Source organism: Taudactylus pleione, unplaced genomic scaffold (genome assembly GCF_031769625.1).
Source record: "Taudactylus pleione unplaced genomic scaffold, aTauple2 ptg000008l, whole genome shotgun sequence".
Taxonomy (NCBI): Eukaryota; Metazoa; Chordata; class Amphibia; order Anura; family Myobatrachidae; genus Taudactylus; species Taudactylus pleione.
In genome coordinates, this window is record NW_028284411.1 from 9,072,635 (window position 1) to 9,097,876 (window position 25,242).

The window sequence follows — 25,242 nt, forward strand, 5'->3', positions numbered from 1 at the left end:
CCTGTCACGCCCTCCCCAGATTTCTCTACCCCCCTCAGCCCCTTCCACTAGATGCATGGTCAGTCTTTGCAGACCCTAGACCCCCCTTCACTTGTTTCCCTTTTTTTTTTTTTTTTTTGCTGACATTTATTTAGTCCAACGTCAGCCAGGCTGGTCCCTCCCCTGTGCATGAAATTAAAGTTTTCTCTCCTCTTCCCCCTGTGTGTTTCTTTCCATGTCAATAATCCTGGATGCAGGCTCCCCCCTCCCCGTGTCCCCCCTCCCTCTCTCCTCTCCAGCTGTCAATCACAGCCGCCTTTGAACTGGATTCCTTCCAGTGTAACTTCCACCGACTCAATCCGGGCGAGCGGTGCTGTATATAGGGCGCTCTCTTTATCTGACTATTGGCTTTTGGGGGGGCTGCCTTTTTTTCCGGATTTTTTTTTTTAGGGGGGCTGCTTCTTCCACTGGACTTTGCCACTTTCATTTTTTTTTTTTTTAAACATTTTTTTGGGTTCTTCTTCTTCTGAGCCCCCTTTTTGTTTTTAATATTTTTTTCTTTTTGGAAAATTAAAAAAAAAGGGGGGGAGGGGGGTCTCTGTGTGTGTGTGTGCAACAAACCGGACTCCAGGAACTGAACAGCCCACACCACCGCCCCCCACACCCCCCCACCACCGGAGCTGCAAAGAGGGGGCACCCCTGGCCTCCCCCCCCCCTTATCCCCCTCCCTCACCCCCAAATCTGCAAAGTTCACCTTGCTTGCTCCCCCCCCCTCCCCACTGGAGTGCAGGGGCAGCGGCTGGAGCACGCCGAGCAGCAGGAGAGAGGGGTAGAAAAGTTTTTACGTTTTGGGGAGAGGGGGGGGGGACAGATCTGCTGCGATTCTTCCGCTTTTCCAGCTTTTTTTTTTTTTTTTCTTTTTTAATTTTTCCTTCCATTGCAAAACTGCTGCCTGGCCGGGAGCGGAGATGCCGCAGCTGAACGGGGGCGGAGGGGACGATCTGGGGGCGAACGATGAGATGATCTCCTTCAAAGACGAAGGGGAGCAGGAGGAGAAGATCTCCGACCACGCGTCGGCCGAGAGGGATCTGGCGGATGTCAAATCGTCGCTGGTCAACGAGTCGGAGACGCATCAGAACAGCTCGTCCGACTCGGAGGTGAGGGTCTGGGGGGGGGGGAGTTTGGGGGGGATCCTCTGTGAAGTTTGGGGTCCCTTAGACTTGTCCCCTGTCACTTCTGGCTCATCTTCCCCACTTTTATCATCGGGATCCTTCCAAGCTGCATAAAGTCACAATGTGTGCTGTGGGGGGGGGGGGGGGTGGCTGATACAAAGTAACATACAAGAGGGTCAGTGTTCCCCTCTGCTGGGGGCATTAGTATTATTGCTATTATTGTTACATACTCAGTGTTATTGTATGTATTATGCTGGTGCTGGAGGGGTGTGTATGTGGGAGTATTATTATTAAGAAGTATTATGATAGGGAGTACTTACTATATTAGTTTTATCCAAGTATGGGGGTATGATATTATCACTCAGTGTTATTGTATGTATTATGCTGGTGCTGGAGGGGTGTGTATGTGGGAGTATTATTATTATTAAGAAGTATTATGATAGGGGAGTACTTACTATTACTATATTAGCTTTATACTAGTATGGGGGGTATGATATTATTACTCAGTGTTATTGTATGTATTATGCTGGTGCTGGAGGTGTGTGTGTGTGTTTATGGGAGAGAAATATTATTACTCAATGTCACTATATTAGCCTTGGAGGTGTGGGGGGAATTAATACTACTCAGTGTTATACAGTATGTATTATACTGGTGCTGAAAGTATGTATTGGGATTATTATTAATGCATCGTGTTGTTGTACTGTATTATTTTCTATATGTTGTACTGGTGCTGGAGGTGAGAGCGCATTACTGTACATTATGGTCTCTGTCAGTGTCTGCAATAATAATAAACACACCGCGATTGTCTACATAGAACCGCATTGTATTAGTTGTGCATAGTAGATTTATATTGCATGATATCAGGTTGCATCTAGTATATATTATATTGCATGCTTTAGGGTATATATTCTATGTATTGCAATTTGCATGGTATTAGGTTGCAGAGCATATTGTATATTGGGTTGCAGAGGATATTATTAAATATTGCATGATATTAGGGTACATAATAAATATTGCATGGCATTAGGTTGTATAGTAGTATATTATATATTGCGTTTTAGGATACATCATATATATTGCATGATTCTAGGTTGCATAGTATACTATTAATTATTGCATGATATTATGGTACATAATTGAATATATATATTGCATGATATTAGGGAACATAGTATAATATATATTGCATGATATTAGGGAACATAGTATAATATATATTGCATGATATTAGGGAACATAGTATAATATATATTGCATGATATTAGGGAACATAGTATAATATATATTGCATGATATTAGGTTGCATATTACATGGGCTAAGTGTGCATATTATACATTGCATGATACTAGGGCATATAGTATAGTGGATATTTGGTTGTATGGTATGTAATATTTTGTATGATTTGAGGTTGCATGGTATTAAGTGTTTGGAATCACAGATTATATAAGAATACAAGGAAATATGTCGTATGTGTATAATGTATAACTTGTTATTACTGTCATGTATAGCTGTGTAAATATAGTCATGTATTACAGTCTGGATATGTGTAGTAATGTATAACAGGATGTATGTATATATTAGATGTATGTAGTGATATATGACAGAATACACATGTAAGGTTGCATGACAGTGTACATGTAGGCATATATTATATGTATGTGTTTGTGTATGTATGACAGTGGTGTACATGTATGTATGTATGAATGAATAACAGGTGTATGTATGACAGTGGTGTACATGTATGTATGAATGAATAACAGTGGTGTATGTATGACCGTGGTACGTATGTATGTATGTATGACAGAGGTGTACATGTATGTATGTATGTATGTATGTATGTATGTATGTATGACAGAGGTGTACATCTATGTATGTATGTATGTATGTATGACAGAGGTGTACATGTATGTATGTATGACAGTGGTGTACATCTATGTATGTATGTATGACAGAGGTGTACATGTATGTATGTATGACAGTGGTGTACATGTAGTTGTATACAGTATTAACCCTGTGTGTCCCCTGTGTCAGGCGGAGCGGAGGCCTGCACCCAGAGCCGACACCTTCCGGGAGAAGAGCCGGGACAGCCTGGAGGAAGGTGGGTACAGCCGCCGCTGGGCCCCGGTGTGGGCCGGTTACCGGGGAAGGGGGGGATGATGGAACTTTTACCTCAACTTAACGAAACTTTCTGTCTTCTCGCCGCCATGTCAGCTGCCAAGCGGCAAGATGGAGGCGGCCTGTTCAAGAGCCCGGCGTACCCCGGGTACCCTTTCATCATGATCCCGGACCTCAGCAGCCCCTACCTGCCCAACGGCTCCCTCTCCCCGACCGCCCGGACCGTAAGTGGCCTCCCGCGGCCTTTGCCTGTGCTCCGGCCCGGCACCGTGTAACTCCGCACAGTGACCCTGCTGTGTGTAACATACATGTGTACATGGCATGCCCTCATCCAGCTATATACTAGTATGTATGTATGTGTGTATACACACACCTATATACTACTTATATATATATATCCTATAACATACCAAATATACATGTATACATGGCATGCCCTCACCCAGCTATATACATATATGCACACACTCACCTATGTACTACACATATATATATATATATATATATATATATATATATAAAATCTATTCTGCAACTGTGTAACATACATGTGTACATGGCATGTCCTCACCTATATCCTCCTACAACTCTGCACAGTGACCCCTGTGTGTAACATACATGTGTACATGGCATGCCCTAACCCAGCTATATACATGTAATACATAGATATATGTATGTATATATACATACACACCTATATACTACTTATATATATCCTACAACTGTGTAACATACATGTGTACATGTCATGCCCTCACCTATATCCTCCTACAACTCCGCACAGTGACCCCTGTGTGTAACATACATGTGTACATGGCATGCCCTAACCCAACTATATACATGTAATACATACATACATATGTATATATACATACACACCTATATACTACTTATATATATCCTACAACTGTGTAACATACATGTGTACATGGCATGCCCTCACCCAGCTATATACATATATGCACACACTCACCTATATACTACTTATATGTATATCCTGCAACTCCGCACAGTGACTCTTGTGTGTAACATACATGTGTACATGGCATGCCTCTATCTATCTATCTATCTATCTATCTATCTATCTATCTATCTATCTATCTATCTATCTATCCCAATACTTTCATTTCCATATTAGTATACATATAAATTATACTGTCACCTACATACTACTAATATATTATAGGGTCACCTATATACTACTCTATAATACACTCATTACTTCTATATTCTACTAAAGAGGCACTTGGCTACTTGTATGTATGTATAAAATACCATAACGTAGAATCCAGTATATCACTGTATGGAGTTATGTTGCCGGGCACGTCACTGTCATGTAATTGCTGTGTATATATATATATATTATATTCTGTGTGATATGACTATCCAGCGCTTCTTATTAGTTATTAGTTGGATGAATCAGACTATTTGCAGTGTATTTTATGCTCCGGCACTGAACCATGCACACTTTCCTATCTGTCTCTCCCCATCCTCCTGGGGCTGTCATTGGTCTGTATACTTTGTGTTCTGCTCCTCGCCTCTCAGTCATCAGGACGGCGGCCACTTTTGCTTTCTCTATATGTAAATGCTCTTTCAGTTCCTCAGAGGGTCTGGGAAAAAGTGGTTCCGCTCCCTGGTCGTCTCCTTTCTAACAAGGTATCCCATTATTATGTGGGAACGGGCACTGCATGTGCCAGCGTCACCCCCAAACAAAGACCTCATACTCTGGTTCAAAGTAACATAAGACAACGTGTAAAGGTTCATATGTAAGACGTGTCTGAGCGAGGACCTGTCTGTGACTCTGGTACGTGGTAACCAGGGGCCCTGTTGTACTGATTATCCATGTCTTCCGCCGCTCCTCGTTATGTGCACGCGTGTGTACGAGTGTACCGTGTAAGGTGCTTGTAACCCCCCCCTAAATTATTTAATATGTGTAGATAAGTAGATGGCTTCATCCAAGCTGCCTCCTGTTGTGTGTCAGTCTGGTATGCAGTGACCCTGGGAACACGCTCTATATTTTACCTGGGTGACATTCCTGAAGTCACACTGACCTGCATTCGCTTGCTGAGGGGAATTGGCAAGGCCCAAAGGGCTTATTAAATTCAAATTGTTGGCAGATAGGTTTCAGGACCTTCTGTCTGTGCAATGGATTGTATTACTTAAACTCACATTTACTGTAAATGCTGTAAAAAAAATAAATAAATCACCATCAGTTCTATTTGCACACCTGTACGATCCCTGGAATGGATATCTGCTAGACACATGAAGCATTAATGGATATATATATATATATATATATATACATATATATATATATATATATTGCATTCTCTGTGTATTGTATGACATTAGATTTATTTTGCAAGTACTGCCCTGGGTTCTGGAGCATCATCTGTAATGTGGTCTGGCCTGATACCCAGCGAGTACCATAGCAGCTCTGGCCCTCAATGTGTCAGTGTTACATATTTCCCAACACATCGGTCCACTAGATAAACAGCTGATTTAATAACATCATTGAAATAGTTTGTTTAGTGAATCCGGAAGCGACAACAGTCTTTATGCTAGCATCCCCGTTCTTTGTGTTATTTACCGAACAATTACTGTGACCTTTGAATTGCCGTTTGCACATGATCTATTCAGAGACATTGATCCTTTTTTTTTTTTTCTTTAGTATTTTGTAAGCAAAGTTGAAAATCATGGGATATCATCGTGACAGCTTACCATGAATAATACATGACATAAGAATACTCGCGTAAATTGCAAGAGTCTTATAAAACCATAGGGATTTGGTGCGTCCTGCAGTGTTGCTGGTGGACAGGGGGTAATATAGTGCAGTTGTGGCAGTCAGGGGTAAATTCCTGCGCTTGTTGAAACTTTGGCTTTTGGCACATGCATCCTACAAATTATTCCTGTTGTTAAAGCTGGCTGGAAGTAATAAGGTTCAGTATATGTTTTGCATGTAAGGAATAAATGCCCCTCTGTAAATTTCTGGATTATTTTCCCCCGCAGTCCGGGAAATAAATGTGGCTTTAATATCGTGGCGCATCGTTTGCGCCACTCTCCGTCTGGTTTGTCATCTGTCAGATGTTCCTACGGCCGTCCTACGTTGTTTTTTTTGTTTCTTTAAGGACCGTTTTATAAAACTCCCAACAACAAAAGGATTTGACACACATTCATGCTCTGCTGCCTCGGCCTGCACTTACTCCAATGACTGTTACGGCTCTTAAGGGGTTAAGATGTTTGCGGTTTTTCCCTGTCGGACCTCCCTGTAAAGTAATAGTTTAACCCATTAGCCCCAGGCCTCTCGCTCTCTCTCCGCAAAGTGTTTTTTAAACACTACTAGATGTGTGTGAAAGCCCATTTCTCCTCCCCTACTAATGCAACGTGACATTACTGTAATTACACAGATCATTACATTTTAAATGCAGAACAATTTCACGTTGATCAGAGTGCTATATAACAGGTGTCCCGCAATCTTAACATCTTCGGTCCAGAAATGAAAATGGCATTCTGGCGGGTTGGGGTATCCTTGTGTCTTAGGGCAGAGCTGGGTTTATTATTATAGTTATTATTATAATATATATATTTTTTTTGCTTTAAAATAGAATTGCCGTTTGATTAGGGCATAAATCCGTTTTGTACGACACCAACAACGCGCTTAGAGAACTGCCTCGTGCAAAATCTGTTTCCCAGAATGATCTATTTTTAAGAATAGTTTTGTGGTAATACAGCAATTCAGAGCTTCCTATTGTCACATCATTAAACCCTTCCTGGTATTAGTGTTGGTGCAATGAAGGGGGTAATCATGAGCCCATATATTATTTTCCACCGTTACCAAAAATAAGAAATAAATAAAATATAAAAAAATAAATAAAACAAAATGAAGGGACAGAAATAGTAGAGAATAATATATCACAAAATAATAAAATATCTTTGACATTTGACAAAAAAAAATTAATTTGGTTTTTTCATAATCATCTTATTTTGTATAATACAAGGAATTCTTAGGAATAAATTCCTAATATGTCCAATGCCTATATGGCCTGCATTTCTATTCAGTTTCCTATTTTATATACATATATATATATATAAATATATATATGTGTGTTTTCATTTGTTCGGCATACCTCTTACCACTTATATTTAGTAAAAATAACTGTCTCCGTATGGCTCATATTGCAGAAGCTTGAATGCAGATTTTTAACATGTAATTTTTTGCTTCATGAATCACAGTATGTGTGTGTGTGTGTGTGTGTGTATATATATATATATACTACTATCACAAACAGTCCAGGTAGGTAGCGATAACTGGGGAGCTGACAATCTATAACTGTCATCTCCATTAATATTACATCATTTGTAGCCATGCAGAATCTGTGCAGGCTCTGTCAGCCTAATAGTACATTCACCGCTGTAACAATAAATGAAAGAAGTTTCCAGATACCACGCAACAGAGAATGCTGAGACTCTTTGTAATATCCCCTCTGTGTTGTGCCGCTGCTGCAACTTGTGTTTTTGTCCCTTTTATATTGGTCCATCTTTGTAAGTGAGACCCACAATGAACAGCTATGTATTCATCTCTGCACCCCACATTCACAATGCAATTCAGCACACTGGATCCTCTCTCCCGGGTGCTAAGAGAACTGTTACACTGTTATGAACACACCACACGGGAGATTGTCACTGTGTAGCATTGCAGCATTTCAGCATGGGGTCTAAGGGCTGAGCTGCACCTCTACAAATTTTACGATTGCAATTCAGATTTTAGAATATTTTGCCCCCCCCCCCCCCCTCTTTATGTTTTGTTTGGATCGCTGTCAAAGAATCACCCACCTTACCACCCCCTCCCCCATAAAAAAAACGGTGGGGATGTAGAAATAGCATGTGCTGGAATGCGAAGGTGGGGTGGGGGGGGAGGGGTCTTGGGGAGCATGTGGATGTGTGCTCCCCAAAAGTGTGGAAGTGTCCTGCACCAGCAGCCCTGCGATCGCAGGGAAGTGACAGCTGTGAGTCCTTATCTGGGCGCGAGGGCTGTCTCTCTCCTCATAGCTAAAATTCACAGGGCTCTCTCTCAGCTGTCCTGTGAGTTATGTGGAAGTGGCATTATTGGCCATGAGCAAATGTTTTGTTATGCAGAAAGGTCCTCATGCCATTAATGAGCAGGAAGGAAAATACAGCATAAATACAGCATAAACAGGATTTTGCTGTCACCTTTTGTTTGGCTAAATCCCTGGCTTTGCCATTGTTTGTACCGCGGCGCGGTATATTTTGGTGCATTATGAAAGATTCAGAATAATTATGCTGTATTCAGAATGGAAACGGATAAAATGTGGCATTAATATCTGTCCTTCCTCTGGCTGAGCTTGGTCACCTTTGTCTGTCTGTCCATGATGTGCGGTATTCGGTCTTTCGTCTTATTAAGTTTATAGTGGTGTCGTTGCGAGATCCAGGCCAACTCCTGAAACCTGTAATTCAGCTGTTTTGTGGATGCGGTTCATTTTCTAACTTGTGCCTTAATAGGGCTGCTAAAAAGATATGGGCAGGGGGGGGTTATTTACAACCTATAACAGGATGTCTGACGCCACACTGCCCATTCACTATGCAGGTTTTGCAGGAGTGTCTCTGGTTTCTTTTTCACTAATTGTAAGTTTAATTAAATTCTAAAAGTAACACAGATCAGTGCATAAAACATACCTTTGTATTAAATTGTTATTATTAGTATCATTGGCATTTGTCAACACGAGCTTCTGCAACAGTTCCCAATAAATTAATTTTAATATCTAAAATGAAAAAATAATGGGAATTCTTTGATTAAATTGTATGATCAGGATTGTGGTTAATGTCTAGATTTGTACAACTGTTCATGTAGTAAAATAAACCTTATGCCCTTATCTAGAGCAATGTAATAACCAGAGGGGGAGGATTTATTTGTTTTTCAGCGCCCTCGGGTTTTTTGCGCGCCTGTCGGAGCCATTCAATTGTACCTGCCGACAGGCGTGAACGCATTATTTCTGCTCGCTCTCTCCTGAGAGGGCGAGCAGAAACAGTCCCTGTTTCGAGCGCCGAAAATGCCGCTTGGACACACTAAGCAGGACTTTTTAGACAGGTTTAGCCGCGTCACACAGCTAAACCCGGCCTATTTGGGCGCGACATGCGCGAAAACCTGCAACAATTGTATATCGCCCCATCAGTTTAGACTGGCGAGATCAGGCGTACAAAAACAATTGAATTCCATTCTAAGGATTTAAATTATTTCATATCTTAAATCCAAGGATAGTTGGCTGATCGTTGCTAATTAGTAGTGTTTATTGTAGGGAAACTCGTGGTCACTGTATAGCTTACGTTTTCCATAAAGAAGTCTCTGTATCCTATATGTATAATATCCCAGCCTTTTGCAGTTAACGCTGTATAGTCTTTAAAAAAGTAACAACATTTTTTTTAATGTTTTTTATTTATTTTTTTGATCAATAAGATTGACTGAAACAGATATTCTGAAAATATATTACTTTGTAAATAATTGCAGTGCGCCAAAATATATTTACAGATCTACCTCCAAATCATATGTAACCACAGAATCGACAGTGCCTGGTACCCTCCAGCCTCTTATCTGCTGGCTTATTCCTATGTGTGCAATTATTATGTCTGTGTCTTGTATATCATCCTTTTCCTACTGTGGAAAAGTTGCAATTGTCTTAAAAATAAAATAAAAAATTGCAGCTGAAAATGTTATCTTGAGCCTGAGATGTATTTTTGTTACTGTCAGACTTAGAAAAGTGTCCTTAGATTTGCCATAGGTAAGAAGCAGACTGCAGGTTTAAATGAATCACTTGAAAATATTATCCCACATTACCGCTGTTAAGCTGTTAAGTTTTTCCCACTCCGAGAATCCATCCGGTCGTCTAGAAAATGGTGGCGATGCACTTGGAGGGGGGGAGAAATGTCGGACGAGTGTATAATAAACATTGCGTTTTAGGTGTTTCATGCGGTGAAGACATTGTGCGCAAGACTCTGCCGGTTGTTACATTTCCGCATACGTTTTCCCCACATCCGGCACCAGTCAGGGATTAGGCTCTGGCGCCTGTTTTACGTCACAACGCCTTCAGTGGCTGCCTCGTGGCCTTATGTCATGAATGTAAATGCGTTGCCTTGTAGGGATTTATGGTGTTTAATTGGTTTGAGCTGTGAATGACCACGGGTTGCCACAAGGAGTAATGTTCACTGAAAGGAAAACCTTGTTTGCGAACAATAAATCACTCGCATATTTGTGCAGTGATTCAAATGGAGCTTAGGCCTCTCCCATCTCAACATGTGGTAAATTGTAATGTCAATGACTTGCAGATGCACAGTTCAGTGAGACGATGAGAGAACGCACATAGTGGGAAGAACAAGATTTCTGCACCCTGGGCCGATATTATATGTGTATGTGTGTATGTGTGTATGTATGTATGTATATATGTATATATATATATATATATATATATATATGTATTATACATACATACAGGTTGAGTCTCCCATATCCAAAATCAAGGGTACTTTGGATATGGGAACATTCCGTATTTTGGAATATTTGCATACCATAATGAAATATCTTGTGAATGGGACCCAAATCTAAACACAGAACGCATTTAGTAATTTTATACAATATTTTCAATAATTTTGTGGCTCAAAGTTTGTGTACATACATCAAATTCATTTGTTTCATATAAACCTTATACACACACAGCCTGTAGGTCATTTTATACTTTTTTTAAAAAATAATTTTGTGCCTTAAACAAAAGTTTGTGTACACTGAACCATCAAAAAGCAAAGGTGTCACTATCTGAGTCTTGCAAAAAAAATAAATAAGTTTTTCGGCGTATTCCACTGTATATTTTGTAATATTTGTAATTAATAAATATAATATACAGGTTGAGTCTCCCATATCCAAATATTCAGAGATACGGAATTTTTTTGGCATGACTGATATAATGAAACCTTTAATTTTTGATGGTTCAATGTACACAAACTTTGTCTAAGGCACAAATTATTATAAATATTGTAGAAAATTACCTTCAGGCTGTGTGTATAAGGTGTATATGAAACATAAATGAATTTCATGTATGTACACAAACTTTGCTTGAGCCACAAAAATATTGAAAATATTGTATAAAATGACCTGCAGGCTGTGTGTATAAGGTGTATATGACACATAAATGCATTCTGTGTGTATATTTGGGTCCCATTCCCCAGATATTTCATAATAATATGCAATTATTCCAAAATACGGAATATTCCGTTATCCAAAATACCCCTGGTCCCAAGCATTTTGGATATGGGAGACTCAACCTGTATATAAAATATAAAAATAAATATGACCTTAGTCAAACAGTTGAATGACACCAATTCCATTTGGTAATTTTATGGAGGGTCTTATGCAAAGTTTTATCTCTTGTCTAGACTGTTGGTTGTTTTGGTTCCCTTTTCCATTAGCTGTGGTGCACCCTGTGCACATGGATTGGACCAGGTAATGTCTTGTTTTCCAGATACATTTCCTGCCATCGTTTTATGGCTTCTTACAGCAGAGAAGTTATCTGAGCGGCTGACGGGCCAGGTGGTGGATGGTTCTCACCTGGAGCTCAGCTGAAGGCTCTGCAGCCTCTACCTGGGATGATCTGGAGTGTTGGGTCTTGGTGCAAGGCAGCGTCTGAGCCGCGGGGAGCAGCCCTGGCTAATATTTAGCCATACAGGGGGGCGAGAAAGGACAGCCTTGGTGCTAGCGGTGACACGTTTCCCTATAGAGTCGTGTATACAAAGGCGACTCCACATACTGGCCACCCCGGCTCCGCTCCTGTGCGTTCTGTTTCCTAGTGCTCAGTGAGTTCTATGTTATTTATCTTTTCCACCAATAGCTGAAATGTAATCCTTTCCATGGCTGTATGCACATTGTGATCACTGTGTACATAGAAATGACTGCTGCAGGAAATGCAGAACAGAACATTGTGAATGTCACATTACAGTAAATAGGACGATATTCACTATGGAACATCCCAGTGGGTCCTGCTATTGTTACATTGTGAAGATTTGGCATTGGGATGGCTGAAAGTCTGGGAGACTCCAGAGACACCTTTGCCCCCTCCCCATTACTTACTGATACTCCAATGGATGTATACTCCCAAGTTTTTTTGGTGGAAGGGGATTGCTATGATGCGGCAATTACATTGCAATTTTTTATTTTATATCTATTTTCCTTGCATATGTTTTGGGCATAGGCAGTAATATTAGTCTATGTCACTGGAAAGGGAGGCTGCGTTATACTGGCTGGATTACGTGCTGGTAACATTCATAAACATATCTGTAAATGTCTCAGGATATTGTCGGAACGGAAGATAGCAGATTAGGTTTTGGTTATGGAGTGCATGTCAGCAGCAACCTTCATTGCGTGTTAGCCTACTGGAGGACCCTGCAGTGGGCCTCTCCAAAATGGCCGATAACTGAGGACAATAGTTTGCAGTAAAATACTGTGAATAAACCTCTCGACTCTCACGGTTTGAATTTGCGTATATCTTTGTATGTGTCACAAGACTCCTTTCCATATCGCTTGAGTATATACATTTAGGTTGAGTGGTGCTTAAATAGTATTTTGCTTCCACATAGCTGCAAACTTGCATAATTCTTGATATTTCTGCTGTTATAAAGAGACCCTTCAACAATAACGCAGACATCCTTATTAAATAGGAGCTGTAGTAATGGTGCTGATATGAATATCCATCTGCTTCCAGTGATGTTTATTCCCGCACGTTGCGGAGCCCTCTCCTCACCTGATCGGTCAGATCGCGCTACACGGGGGGAGAAAATGCAGCACAATGCGATACTATAGGTGACGCGCACCTGTGTACTCTCAGGTCAGACCGTCCTGGTGTAGCGGTAATGCAGCCATACTGTACATACAGGGTCTGCGTATTCACAAACTGTTTAACAAGAAGTCCGTTACTGTACTAGTGAGCTGACACTTATTTAGCTGTCAATGGCAAGTCACCCCCTCATACTATAAAGACTAATGTAATCTTAGTGTACTGCTACTGGGCAATTTGTACTTTTTGCCCTAAAATCTCCCATTTTTATGCATATCCCCACTAGAAGTTAATAAGTGATCGCTGATGTATGGCTTAATGCCGAGTTGTCCCTTGTGTTTGTATAAGAGTTTCCCCATACACGTGATCTTATGCATAATAATATATGTAGCACTGAAGTAATTCCCATGGTCTGTCAATTTAGGTGTTGCCTACTGTTTCGTTTTCAGTCCTTGTAAAAATGGTAATCAGTAACATAGTATCAGGGTTGTAGGCAAACACTGATCCAGGGAGGGGCTGCACACATTGAGATCTTACCAGGTGTCAGCATCCTACCCAGCAGTGATTGTTTTACCCAGAATGCAGACTCCTGGCACCTCGGTCTTAATAAGATCAGTTACAGTAGATTTCTATAGCTGCACTTATAATCCAGGCCAAGGTGTATAATTCCGTTTAAAAGGGAAACTCTCCTCAAAAAGTTGCCCTACTGCATTATGAATCATCCTAAACTTTAGACGTAAGGAGTTCATGGCTGTCTTGGGTTATTGATTCTTACAGTGATATTGGGCAGCTGGTCCCATTGCGAGAGTGCGTGCCAGAAATGACCCCGGTACCTGGTAAAAATCTGGTTGAAACTGACAGTAAATATGGTCGGAAGATGACCTCAGGTGACCAGTGCCGTCCTGGCTTGCGGGCTCTCCTGATCCCAAAGGGACTCAGCTACTCAGTCAGAGCATGGAACGTCTCTGTTCTGCCCCAGTTTGGTCGCTCATGCGCACAAACGCAGCAAGAGAGAAAGTTGGTCTTGTAGAGAGACTATGGCCCGTCCTGCACATTGCTTTAAACAGGCAGCGCTCGATATTTAATGACTACAAAAGAACTATGTTGTACTCCAAATTATCCCTGAACTGTGCACAACGTGCTCCTAGGATATCATTACAGCTGTTTTAAGGATTGTGCATAGGGGAATTGGGAAATAGCACACAGCGTTGTAGGCGGGGTCTCCAATTCTCCCTGCGGTACTGTGTGCCTTCTGCAGATCTCCATTACATTGTACTGCGTGCGAACGCTGCAGCCAACGCGGAAATTATTGCAAAGCGGAGACTTGCCGGAAAGTGTGTGCGCAGGTCCAGCTGCTGACGTATTTTTTTTTTTTCACCAGGTGTTGGATGCCTGATTTTAACACTTGGGCGAGCGAAGGCTTTGGAAAAAACAAAAACAAAACTAAAAAATAAATTTTCCCTATTTTATGTTTCTGTGTAGACATCTGATAATATATGCGTCTGTCAAACGGCTACTGAACAGTGTATGTCCTTATCCATTGCAAGGATCAATGGGCCTGATTCAGACCCGCTCACTAGATGCGATCGCTCGCATCCAGCGTATGCAAATTTGACAAAGTGATAGCATGGGAAGCGATCGCTCGCCAAGGCATAAGTACAGCCACTTTGGCTGTGCGAGCGATCGCTCTGTGTATGCAGACACCCATTAGCATATGTTGATACGCCCACTAGCGCACGTCATCTCCAGGAAGTATTTTAAAACATTGGTACATCGAGGACCATCGGTTGCGATCGCAGCGCTTGTGGTCGCCTTACCCTTCCGCAAGCACTGCGAGGACTTCAGTGTAAAAAACAGGCATGTGACGTGTACTATGACGCTGCCTGTTAATTATGCACGCCTTAGAAACAGCGTTGAAACGCTCAGGCACGCCTGCGTTCGCACCTCCACTCCACCGTTATTAGTGTCCTGCCCCTGTTACCACTCACAATCGGCCTCTCCTGTCACTCATTTCACTGGGCTGTCTGTGCTGGGCCAGTGAGCGAGCTGCGATCGCACAGAGTAGTTCGCGCATGCGCAGAACATAGTGTGCGCGTTCGCAAACCATCGGGCCGCTTGCGAGCGCACAACGCTTGCGAGCGGCTCTGAATGAGCTCCAATGTTCGGTATGGATTTTGTGATTTATGCAGTGAAGTCTATTTTAAAGTAGTTTTTGAAGTTTTGGTCCATTTAATTTGATTGAAGAACAATTGCCGTTCTTGTGCATTTAATATTTATCATTTAATACCGGAGATTGTGTCCTAACTCAGGGACATATTTATAAGTCAGTGTCCGATTTGCGCCCTGTGACTACACGTAACAGTTCTGTGCATCGTGTCTTGCCCGACTCGGAAGCAGCAAACGGTTAATAGAAGAGTTACCTAACATACAACCACTTCCTACTTTGCATTTAATGAGGAAGCATTACTTATATTGAAGAAAGGCGAAATACGCTGAGAAACCACAAGTATATTATTTCGGCAGTGTTGAAACAAAAGACTATTTTGTGGCTTCTTGTATATAGCCTGGGAACATTCCTCCTGTCCTGACAGCATCCCACAGGGCCAGTTCATGGTGCATCTTTCTTGTTTGCTTATAAAGTGCCCACGCTTCGTAAGACAATGTATTAAAAAGCTGGCGAAATTAAAGGGGCCAGATCAAATTGCTTGTAATTCCCTTGGAAGCGCAGTTTAGAACAAGATCTACTTGAAACATACATGATAACATTTTGAACCAAAGTTTATTACAGTTTTATTGCCGGTTTAAATGCTTCTGAGTCAGCCCAATTACCTGTCATTTTACACTGTGCTGTAAACACTTCATTACCTGATAGTCTGGTCTGTAACCTAGATATCGTGGGCTAATAGAGCCAGATGAGGTATCGCCTGGAGAGACATGTCTGTTGTGCAAGGTCCAAGTAGCGACAGCATGGATCAGCACACACAGTGGTCTTACGCCATTAAAAAGGAATACAGATATTAGATATCTTATTGGATTAATTAATACCTCTGTATTTAAAATTATACATCATTTTGCTTAATATTTTTTGTTGTCGTCAGGGGCTCCTTTTGAATTGTCCAGCATGTACCATAAATATGGGTCACGCATACGCTGCTTCTGATAAGCCTGTGATTTATTGGGGGGGGGGGGGGGGGGGGTAGGGATCTCTATGCAGACCAGACTTCCTGTTTGTAGCTTGGTGATATCTGACTGATAGTGTAATGGGCCCCATCCATCTGCAACCCAGAATCACGGGATCACAGAAATCCAACATGTTGGATTTTACCGATTTGACGATCGCGATCAAAAAGTGATGGCGATCATCAAATCGCCGGCATTTAACATGGCAAATGTCTACGATCTGGCGACGGATCGCAGAACATTGATGGTGGGCGATCGGAAGTTTCCGATGGGCGATCGGAAATTTCCCATCGCATCCCTGCATGGCGACGATCCGTCGCAGATGTATGGCCACCTTAAGGTCTGTGACGGTGTGGGATCTCATGTATGTCCCCTGGGAGCTTTTGTATATGTCCTTATGCTTATTATCCCCTTTTGTATGCCCTCGGCAGTGAAATGGTTCATAATATGAGAAAGATTAAGGAAGCATTCGAGATCCCTTTTTAGATTGCAAATTATTAGCGCTGCATAATACAGCCACGAGTTACGGAGATTACGTAGGAGAGCCCTCTCCATATGCCCTGGGAGGTAACCTATTACTGTGGGACACTGATAACAACATAAACGATGACATAAACTGCAAATCTGCTGCTCCACCTTCATCTGATTATTTGTATTCATTTTTTCTTTTTTAAACTTCCGTTAATAATGGCTGAAATCTCTTGGACAAGAGAGCTTTTGTGTTATCGCTTAGGAAGAAATGAGTTTGCATCCCGTAAGTAGGTATAGGTGTTAGTAAATAAGGGGGCGACTAGGTAGAACTGAAGAGCCTTAGACGCTACATTTGATAATATAATCTCCCGCAGTGCTTCTACTCCTGTGCGAATGAGGAATATCCTGTGCTAGCTAGAACTATAGAGAAACACCAGCCCGTAATCGCTGGGATAAGGGTTGAAGTGGATTTGCCATCCCCACATATAACTCTGTAGTGGAGCCTTAAATCTTGAAGTTAATGTTTTGTCGAAATAACTATGTAATAAACACAGTTCACCCCGCAAGGTCACAGTAGCAGCAGCGAGGCTCGTCATTTACCCTGCCTGAACCGCCGGCATCACACAGCAATGGCGACCATCGGGAACGGCATCCCGAGGCCCCATATAAAGGCCGAGAGTGGCTTCTAGGCATTTTTTTTTTTTAAAATGTTACTTAGATTTTTGATTTATTTAATATCTATCTCTTATCTATTGTAATTATGTCTGAGTATGTATAAAACATCAGGGTATAGGCGGCAGTAACTATTTATCTGACTTTCTGCACTTTTCTTACACGTTCCGTAAACTGGGGAATGGGGACGTGTCAGTGCTTGGAATTTTCCATTCCGACGTTCTGGGCTTAGTATAACGTATGGCTGCTGGACTTATATGGGTCTCAGGAAAGAACAGGCTGAGCTGCTAGAGGTGAGGAAGTATGTTACATGTCAGGGAGGAACGGATGGGATTTCATTGGATAATGATATATAGCTGATCTCCTTTCCCTGGTCGTTTGGATGCAGGGTACCTGTTCTGAGTCTGCAGGCTGTAGAAGCTTGTATGTGTATTTGAGGGCAATAAGTAAAAATATAAAAGAGTACATTTACCGACCACACCAAGATGAAGGAGGGTAGTGCCCCAGAGACGCCCTACGTTGTGTCACTGGGTGATCAGTAGTCCTGCCATGCCCATTCCTGGGGTTTACTCTGGCCATCCATTAGACTTTACTATAATTACTAGGCAGCCTCGTCGTCTTTTGTTCTGCCCGCTGGGCTTAAAGGGTCGGTAATACAGAATGCAAAGTCAGTTGTATTTTGCATTTAATATTATTGCGGCTTTGAGAATCGCTTCTTAGCGAAGGTGGCGGCTTTGAGAATCGCTGCTTAGTAAAGGTGGCGGCTTTGAGAATCGCTGCTTAGCGAAGGTGGCGGTTTTGAGAATCGCTGCTTAGCGAAGGTGGCGGTTTTGAGAATCGCTGCTTAGTGAAGGTGGCGGCTTTAAGAATCGCTTCTTAGCGAAGGTGGCGGCTTCGAGAATCGCTGCTTAGCGAAGGTGGCGGCTTTAAGAATCGCTTCTTAGCGAAGGTGGCGGCTTCGAGAATCGCTGCTTAGCGAAGGTGGCGGTTTTGAGAATCGCTGCTTAGCAAAGGTGGCGGCTTTGAGCATCGCTGCTTAGCAAAGGTGGCGGCTTCGAGAATCGCTGCTCAGTAAAGGTGGCGGCTTTGAGAATCGCTGCTCAGTAAAGGTGGCGGCTTTAAGAATCGCTTCTTAGCGAAGGTGGCGGCTTCGAGAATCGCTGCTTAGCGAAGGTGGCGGCTTTGAGAATCGCTGCTTAGCAATGGTGGCGGCTTTGAGAATCGCTGCTTAGTAAAGGAGGCGGCTTCGAGAATCGCTGCTTAGCGAAGGTGGCGGTTTTGAGAATCGCTGCTTAGTGAAGGTGGCGGCTTTAAGAATCGCTTCTTAGCGAAGGTGGCGGCTTCGAGAATCGCTGCTTAGCGAAGGTGGCGGCTTTAAGAATCGCTTCTTAGCGAAGGTGGCGGCTTCGAGAATCGCTGCTTAGCGAAGGTGGCGGTTTTGAGAATCGCTGCTTAGCAAAGGTGGCGGCTTTGAGCATCGCTGCTTAGCAAAGGTGGCGGCTTCGAGAATCGCTGCTCAGTAAAGGTGGCGGCTTTGAGAATCGCTGCTCAGTAAAGGTGGCGGCTTTAAGAATCGCTTCTTAGCGAAGGTGGCGGCTTCGAGAATCGCTGCTTAGCGAAGGTGGCGGCTTTGAGAATCGCTGCTTAGCAATGGTGGCGGCTTTGAGAATCGCTGCTTAGTAAAGGAGGCGGCTTCGAGAATCGCTGCTTAGCGAAGGTGGCGGCTTTGAGAATCGCTGCTTAGTAAAGGAGGCGGGTTTGAGAATCGCTGCTTAGCGAAGGTGGCGGCTTTGAGCATCGCTGCTTAGCAAAGGTGGCGGCTTTGAGAATCGCTGCTTAGCGAAGGTGGCGGCTTTGAGCATTGCTGCTTAGCGAAGGTGGCGGCTTTGAGCATCGCTGCTTAGTAAACGTGGCCCTGTATCCATCATCCATAGCTATGCTCTTTAAGCAGAATGCTTGTGTCTCCTGAAGTCCATTTACAGATATTGTCAGCTTCCTGTTTTTGTTTATTTTTGCACGTTATTGCTCCCTCCCTAGTCACATGGGAACACAGGACGAGCCGGTAATATGGGGAAGTTGTGTACAGAATGTTTCCATCTGACCTTTCTCTTTCTATTTGGAGGCGTTATCTGCTGCATTATCATTGGTTTTGTGGCATCGCTGAGGGTAATAAACACACAAAGCATTTCTCGTGCAAGCTGTTCAATTAGTTGTGAAATTTCCCAAATTCTGTGTGTACAAGGTGACCATGGGAGGCCTGTGCCCCAAAATAGGGAGCTTCCGTGTAACTAGTATATCTTCGTTTTATAAATGTAGGCGTTATGACGCAGATGTTTGTAAATGACTTATAGCACAGAGAAGAGATGCTTACGCTGAATTTCAGGTTAGAACAAGGTTTTTCTTGATCGTTTGCTCAACAATTGGCGCAGTTCTTTACGAGCGATCGTACATGTTACATGCAAAAAGCACCCCCTCATTCTCTCATCCGCGTGTTCTGCTGCGCACAAATCGGTCATCTGTAACTTGCAAATGTGTGGGTACAATTTCCAGTGACCCTTCACCTGTGGGCAGGTAAATCCAACCACATCACCCTATGATTCAGCTTAGGGCTACCTTTTGGTCACAACCCTCTTAAATATTCCCCTTCAATACATAAACACTTCTATACTATAGAATATATAGCCTGCAGGTTACTCTGCATTCACCATACCGAATGGGAAGATGTACTGTGGCGTTTGGCCAACATTTCAAGTTAAACATCTTTAGAACTTGAAGCCATGGACAGCGGGGATCGTCGGTAACTCCGCCTGCAAGTGAAACATTTTGTTGTAGCGAAACATTATAAATGAAAGAATGACCCTTGTCTTCTACTTATGCTTTGAGCAGGGTCCAGCTTTAGCAGTGCTTTGCGCGGGATGTACAGCGGCACTTATAGGAGCCGATTTAGAGTTGGGAGCAAAGCAAAAAAATTTAAAATAAAGGAGCAACTGAACAAGCCATGTTGCAATGCAAGGGGTGCAAATACAGTATATTTTTGCATTTAAGGTTAAACACTGGCTGCTTTTGCATGTAGCCCACAAATGCTGGACAGCTTTAGTTTGACAATGCAATTTAAATGTGAGTTTGGACACGCCCCTCCCAAATCTAATACCTCTTTTCCACCAAAAACCCAGGTCTGACCTGGGTTTTTGGACATGGTTCCAACCCTGGTCAGACCCAAGTCAGACCCATTTACACTGCACCTTCGATCTGGGTTATTCCCAGGTCAGCCCTGTTCACACTGAACTCAGGTCTGCCCTGCTAAACCTGTGAGGTCATAAAAAGTGGGAGGTGAATGCTCCAAAACCACCAATCAGCTCATTTTAGGCATGACCCAGGTCAGATAACCCGGGTTGCACCGTTTACACTGCGCCATTACCCGGGTCCAACCCTGGTAGCTACCTGGGTTGGATTGCTGGGTCACTTGACCTGGGTTATTTTTCAGGGACCCTTTTACACTGAGCTGCGACCCGGGTAGACCCTGAAAGACCCAGGTTTTTGCTCTGGTGTAAAAGGGGTATTAGTCTCTGCACAGTGTACATCTGTACCACCTGCAGTGCAGCACGGTTTTAGCATGGTGCAAAGTTATTGCTTTGCTCCCAGCCCAGAATCAGCCCCATAGTGAGTATATACATTTATTTATTTTATTTATTAACACATTCTTATATAGCACAGCATATTCCGTTGCACTTTACAATTGGAAACAACATTAATAGAACAGAACTGGTTAGTAACAGACAGACATAAAGGTAAGAGGGCCCTGCTTGCAAGCCTACCTGCGTTATTCTATCTAGAATACCTGAGATTATGCTGCAGAAAGTGCATATTATGAGAACCTATAACACCGCTCCAAATAAGGGGGTGAGTGTTGGAATATCTTCCCCCTCTACAGAGACTGGGGGTAGAGGGTAGCACATGGAGTGACCATTAAACAACACAGCATTTTCCCGTCACAATGGGGGGGCTGTTTCCCCGTTCTGGGCATGAGATGCTGTAGTAATTATCCGTGACATTTTTTTTTTTTTTTCATTGTTACACTGAATGTGTTTGTCAAGAGACATAGAACACAACAGGTGCCCATTCAGATTTTAATTGACGACATGGGATACTTGCGGTTTGCCTTTCCTGGGAATAGCGAGGAGAGGAAACTTGGGAGAACTTCGCCGTGACCTTTGACTCCGTGCAGAAGACCTTGGACTGAAAACAAGAAACCCGCAGACGGTCGCTTAGTTGTCTTGAAAAGATCATTGTGGCTGGACCAAAACCAAGAGGGAAATTCATTTCGTTACGTTGGTTTCCATTTCCATACCCCGATATTTTTATTTGTAACTGCAGATGAGACAGACTCATGATTTTCTGTATTTATTTTTATTATTATTATTATTATTATTATTATTATTATTATTATTTTATTTTAGGTTTTATGTAAGTGTTAAAAATATTGTTAAACGGCTTTATTGGTATTACCACGTAATAACCACTGAATGCAAAATAAAGTGTTTTGCACAACAATTAAGGGGAAAAAACTCTCAAATTATATATTATTCAGTTGGTTTTCTTTTTTGCATGTATCGTTTTATTGCTGTAAAGTTGTTTTTTTTTTTTTTGAACACTCACTTTACACCCAGCCACAGATTTTGGTAATTCTACATTAATTTAGCCAGGAGATGTTTAATCCCAACGGCTAGAAAGTCTGAAAGGGTTTTGTGCCATTTTAAAGTGACAGCGTCCAGCGCCGTAATATCTGGCAGCTTGTTTTTCCCGCACTGCTGTGCCAATCATAATGCACCGAGACCAGAAATATCTTCACATCGGCATGGTGCTTATAAAAGTCCTTACAGTTGCCGCATAGTCGCTTCCAAAGGTTGTGTTGGTCCTTGATCCTTGATACTCCGAGTGCATCGTGTTCCGTCTGTCCGAACATGTATATGTACTGAATTTTAAGTTATCGCTCGTGTTTTAATCTGACATGTTTACTTGCAATGCGGCTGACCAGGGCTGATATTAAAAGGCGAGAAGGAACATACATCCTATTTATAAGCAGCGTTTATTCTAACGTAGCAGCTCTGTTATTCATTCAGAGATTCCATGGCCTCAGGCTGCACAATAGATCATACTTGTGGCTTGGTGGCACTGACAGGGTTAATCCTTGGTGTGAACGAGTTAACTGTCTCTGGGGGATTTAAAGCATTTTAACTTGTCCAAATGTACTCCGTTACTAATTAGACTCTTATAGTGGAAATATGTACTCTATCTATCTATCTATCTATCTATCTATCTATCTATCTATCTATCTATCTATCTATCTATCTATCTATCTATCTATCTATCTATCTATCTATCTATATCTATCTTTAATCAGCCACAGAACCGGTGCAATTCACATGTGTTCCAAATAAAATAAGCATGTCAAGAGTGTGGAAGCTACTATAAATCTTATATCAGCTTGTAACTTCAGGTGGGAAGCAGTCGGAATCCTGACCGTCGACTTCCTGACTGTCTAATCCCGGCAAGGGGTTTAATTGACAGGCGTCGAATCCCGATGCCTGTCATTTTACCTACGCCAGAAGCCCAACACCCGGCCTACTGATCGAAGGTGTGCCGGTCGCGCACAGCCGCGCGGGGGGGGGGGGGAGGGTTAGGGTTCCCAGGGGGGAATTAGGGTTAGGCACCCCCCTGGGAGTTTAGGGTTAGGCTAGAGGAAGGGAGGGTTAAGGGTTAGGCACCCCCGGGGGGAGGTTAGGGTTAGGCACCTCCCCAGGGGACTCGGGTTTAGGCGGCGGGGAAGAGGGGGGGTTAGGTTTAGGCACTTAGAGGGGGGATTAGGGTTAGGCACTTGGGGGGGAGGTTGGGGTTAGTCACCCCTAAGGGAGGGTTAGGGGGTAGAATTAGGTTAGAGAATACTTACCTTAGACGATCGGGATTTCCACTGCTGCCGGGATGCCTCTGTCGGGATTTGAACCGCCATGCGTCCGGCGGTCAATCATACTGAATCCCTTCATATGAATTCCAATACCTTTATTCACACCTTTATGCAGAGAATAAAGAGCATCGGCCATCTTGCTATAACCACGGGATGTGGGAGATTTTTGCCAACATATATAGTGGCGTTATATGAATATATCATCTTTCTGGGGAAATAGACTCTCCCATGTATCACTTCTGAATATTTAGATGTTAATGATTTTTTTCTTATGTGATAGTCATATACCAGTTTGGAAGATACACACATCATGGGGTACTTGCCGGATAGACATATTACAGGTCTTAGGAATCCTCTGTACCTCCACTATCTACTTATCCTAATGGGGCCGATGCAGCCTTGGTTATAATTGCTCCCATGTTGCGTGCACGGAACTAAGTGCATGTCTGCTGCATTGCCCGCAGTTCCGTAGACGCGCCCACAGAGAACATTGCCTATGGGACATAACGCCCCGTTACAGCTCTGTTACGCCTATTCAGTCGCAGATGCAGTTGAATTGCGCACGCCTCTGCTTCATTTGTAGTTGCGTACACTTTGCTGTGGAAGTTGAGAGAAGACATGCAAGATAGGCTCTGCAGACGGGCCTGGGTTCAGCATCGCATCAGTTTGTAAGGCGCCAGTTACTCGGAATAGGATTGTCGGTACCGGCTCCATACAGTTCTCCTGCAATGTAACACACAACGGGGAACTCTTCTATATTATTTCATCTACCGCCAAGTATTGGTCATTTTTATCATTTTATTTTATGCACTTTTCTATGGTGACTAAGGGCCTGATTCAGAGGCGCACTGTATTTGCGTGCGGTCGCTCTGAATCAGGTTTTTTTTTTTATTTTAGTTTCAGCCGCCAGGCCGCTCACAAAGCTGTGGGTGACCGTTGCGAGGAGACCCTAAGGTAGGGTCTCAGCACTCGCAATGCCGAGTGGACTTCCGAGTGATGTCAGTAGGGCCGCCCACAAACGACAGGCGTTCCTTCGGGAGCGCCTCCGTTTGTGCAGCCATCCCCCCTACCCGCCTACAAAACGGGGTGAGCTGTCGATCAACATCGACAGCCGGCCCTTTTTGTTGTGAGCCCCGGAGCGAGCAAAGTTCTCACTTGCTACGGGGCTTGGGCCACCATCGACCCGCTTGTGAGCGCTATACGATCGGGTCTGAATCAGGCACTAAATACTAATCTGCGTCCTTGACTGTCTAAACCATTTCTTTAATAGCTGCCGTTATGCTGTGTTAACCCTTTAGCTGCAGAGTGCCATTAGACTGCAGTGTGTCATGCTGGGTACACACTAGGCGATATATCGCTCAGTCCATCTGGCAGTGTGTAGACGTCTTCCACAGATATATTGCATGGGCCGTGCGGCACAGCAGATAAGATATATCTTTCACCTCTGCCTGTGTGTACACACGGCCAACCCCATATGCTGACCACAGGAACCAGCGGTAATGACAGCACAGCTGGGTCATCTGGTCAGACATATCCGATTGGCCGGCTGGTATGTGGCACTAGGTCTTTTGTTCATAAGCTTGTATGCATGATTGTGCGTACACACTGGGCCTGATTCAGACCCGCTCGCAAATCCGCGGACGCACGCTTTGGGCGATTGTCACCCATCTGCGTATGCGTCAATATGCGCATGCGTGCGTCACTCAGTCCGATCGGGAATAGTGCACTCGTAATACACAGACTGGATGCTATTTTGAGTGACAGCGCCGTTTGTGGGTGGTAACAGGGGAAGGTGCTTGTGAACGGGTAAGTGGTGCTGTGAACCCAGGCGTGTCTGGTCATCAAAACAGAGTTTTA

At 43.1% G+C, this 25,242-nt stretch overlaps 1 protein-coding gene across 24 annotated transcripts in view; it reads left to right on the plus strand.

Annotated features, from left to right (window-relative positions):
• The first annotated feature begins 290 nt into the window (after positions 1–290).
• Positions 291–25,242, plus strand: part of TCF7L2 (transcription factor 7 like 2) — a 226,595-nt gene continuing 201,643 nt past the window's right edge. For 7 of the 24 annotated variants that reach the window (XM_088465249.1, XM_088465586.1, XM_088465659.1 and 4 more), the window contains exons 1-3: positions 296–1,136; positions 3,184–3,250; positions 3,364–3,491. In XM_088465249.1, coding sequence (XP_088321375.1) covers positions 948–1,136; positions 3,184–3,250; positions 3,364–3,491 — 384 coding nt within the window. In that variant the 5' untranslated portion in view covers positions 296–947. Of the gene's footprint in view, positions 1,137–3,183; positions 3,251–3,363; positions 3,492–25,242 lie in introns of all 24 variants that reach the window. The other 17 variants (XM_088465181.1, XM_088465397.1, XM_088465483.1 and 14 more) reach the window with 7 other exon arrangements.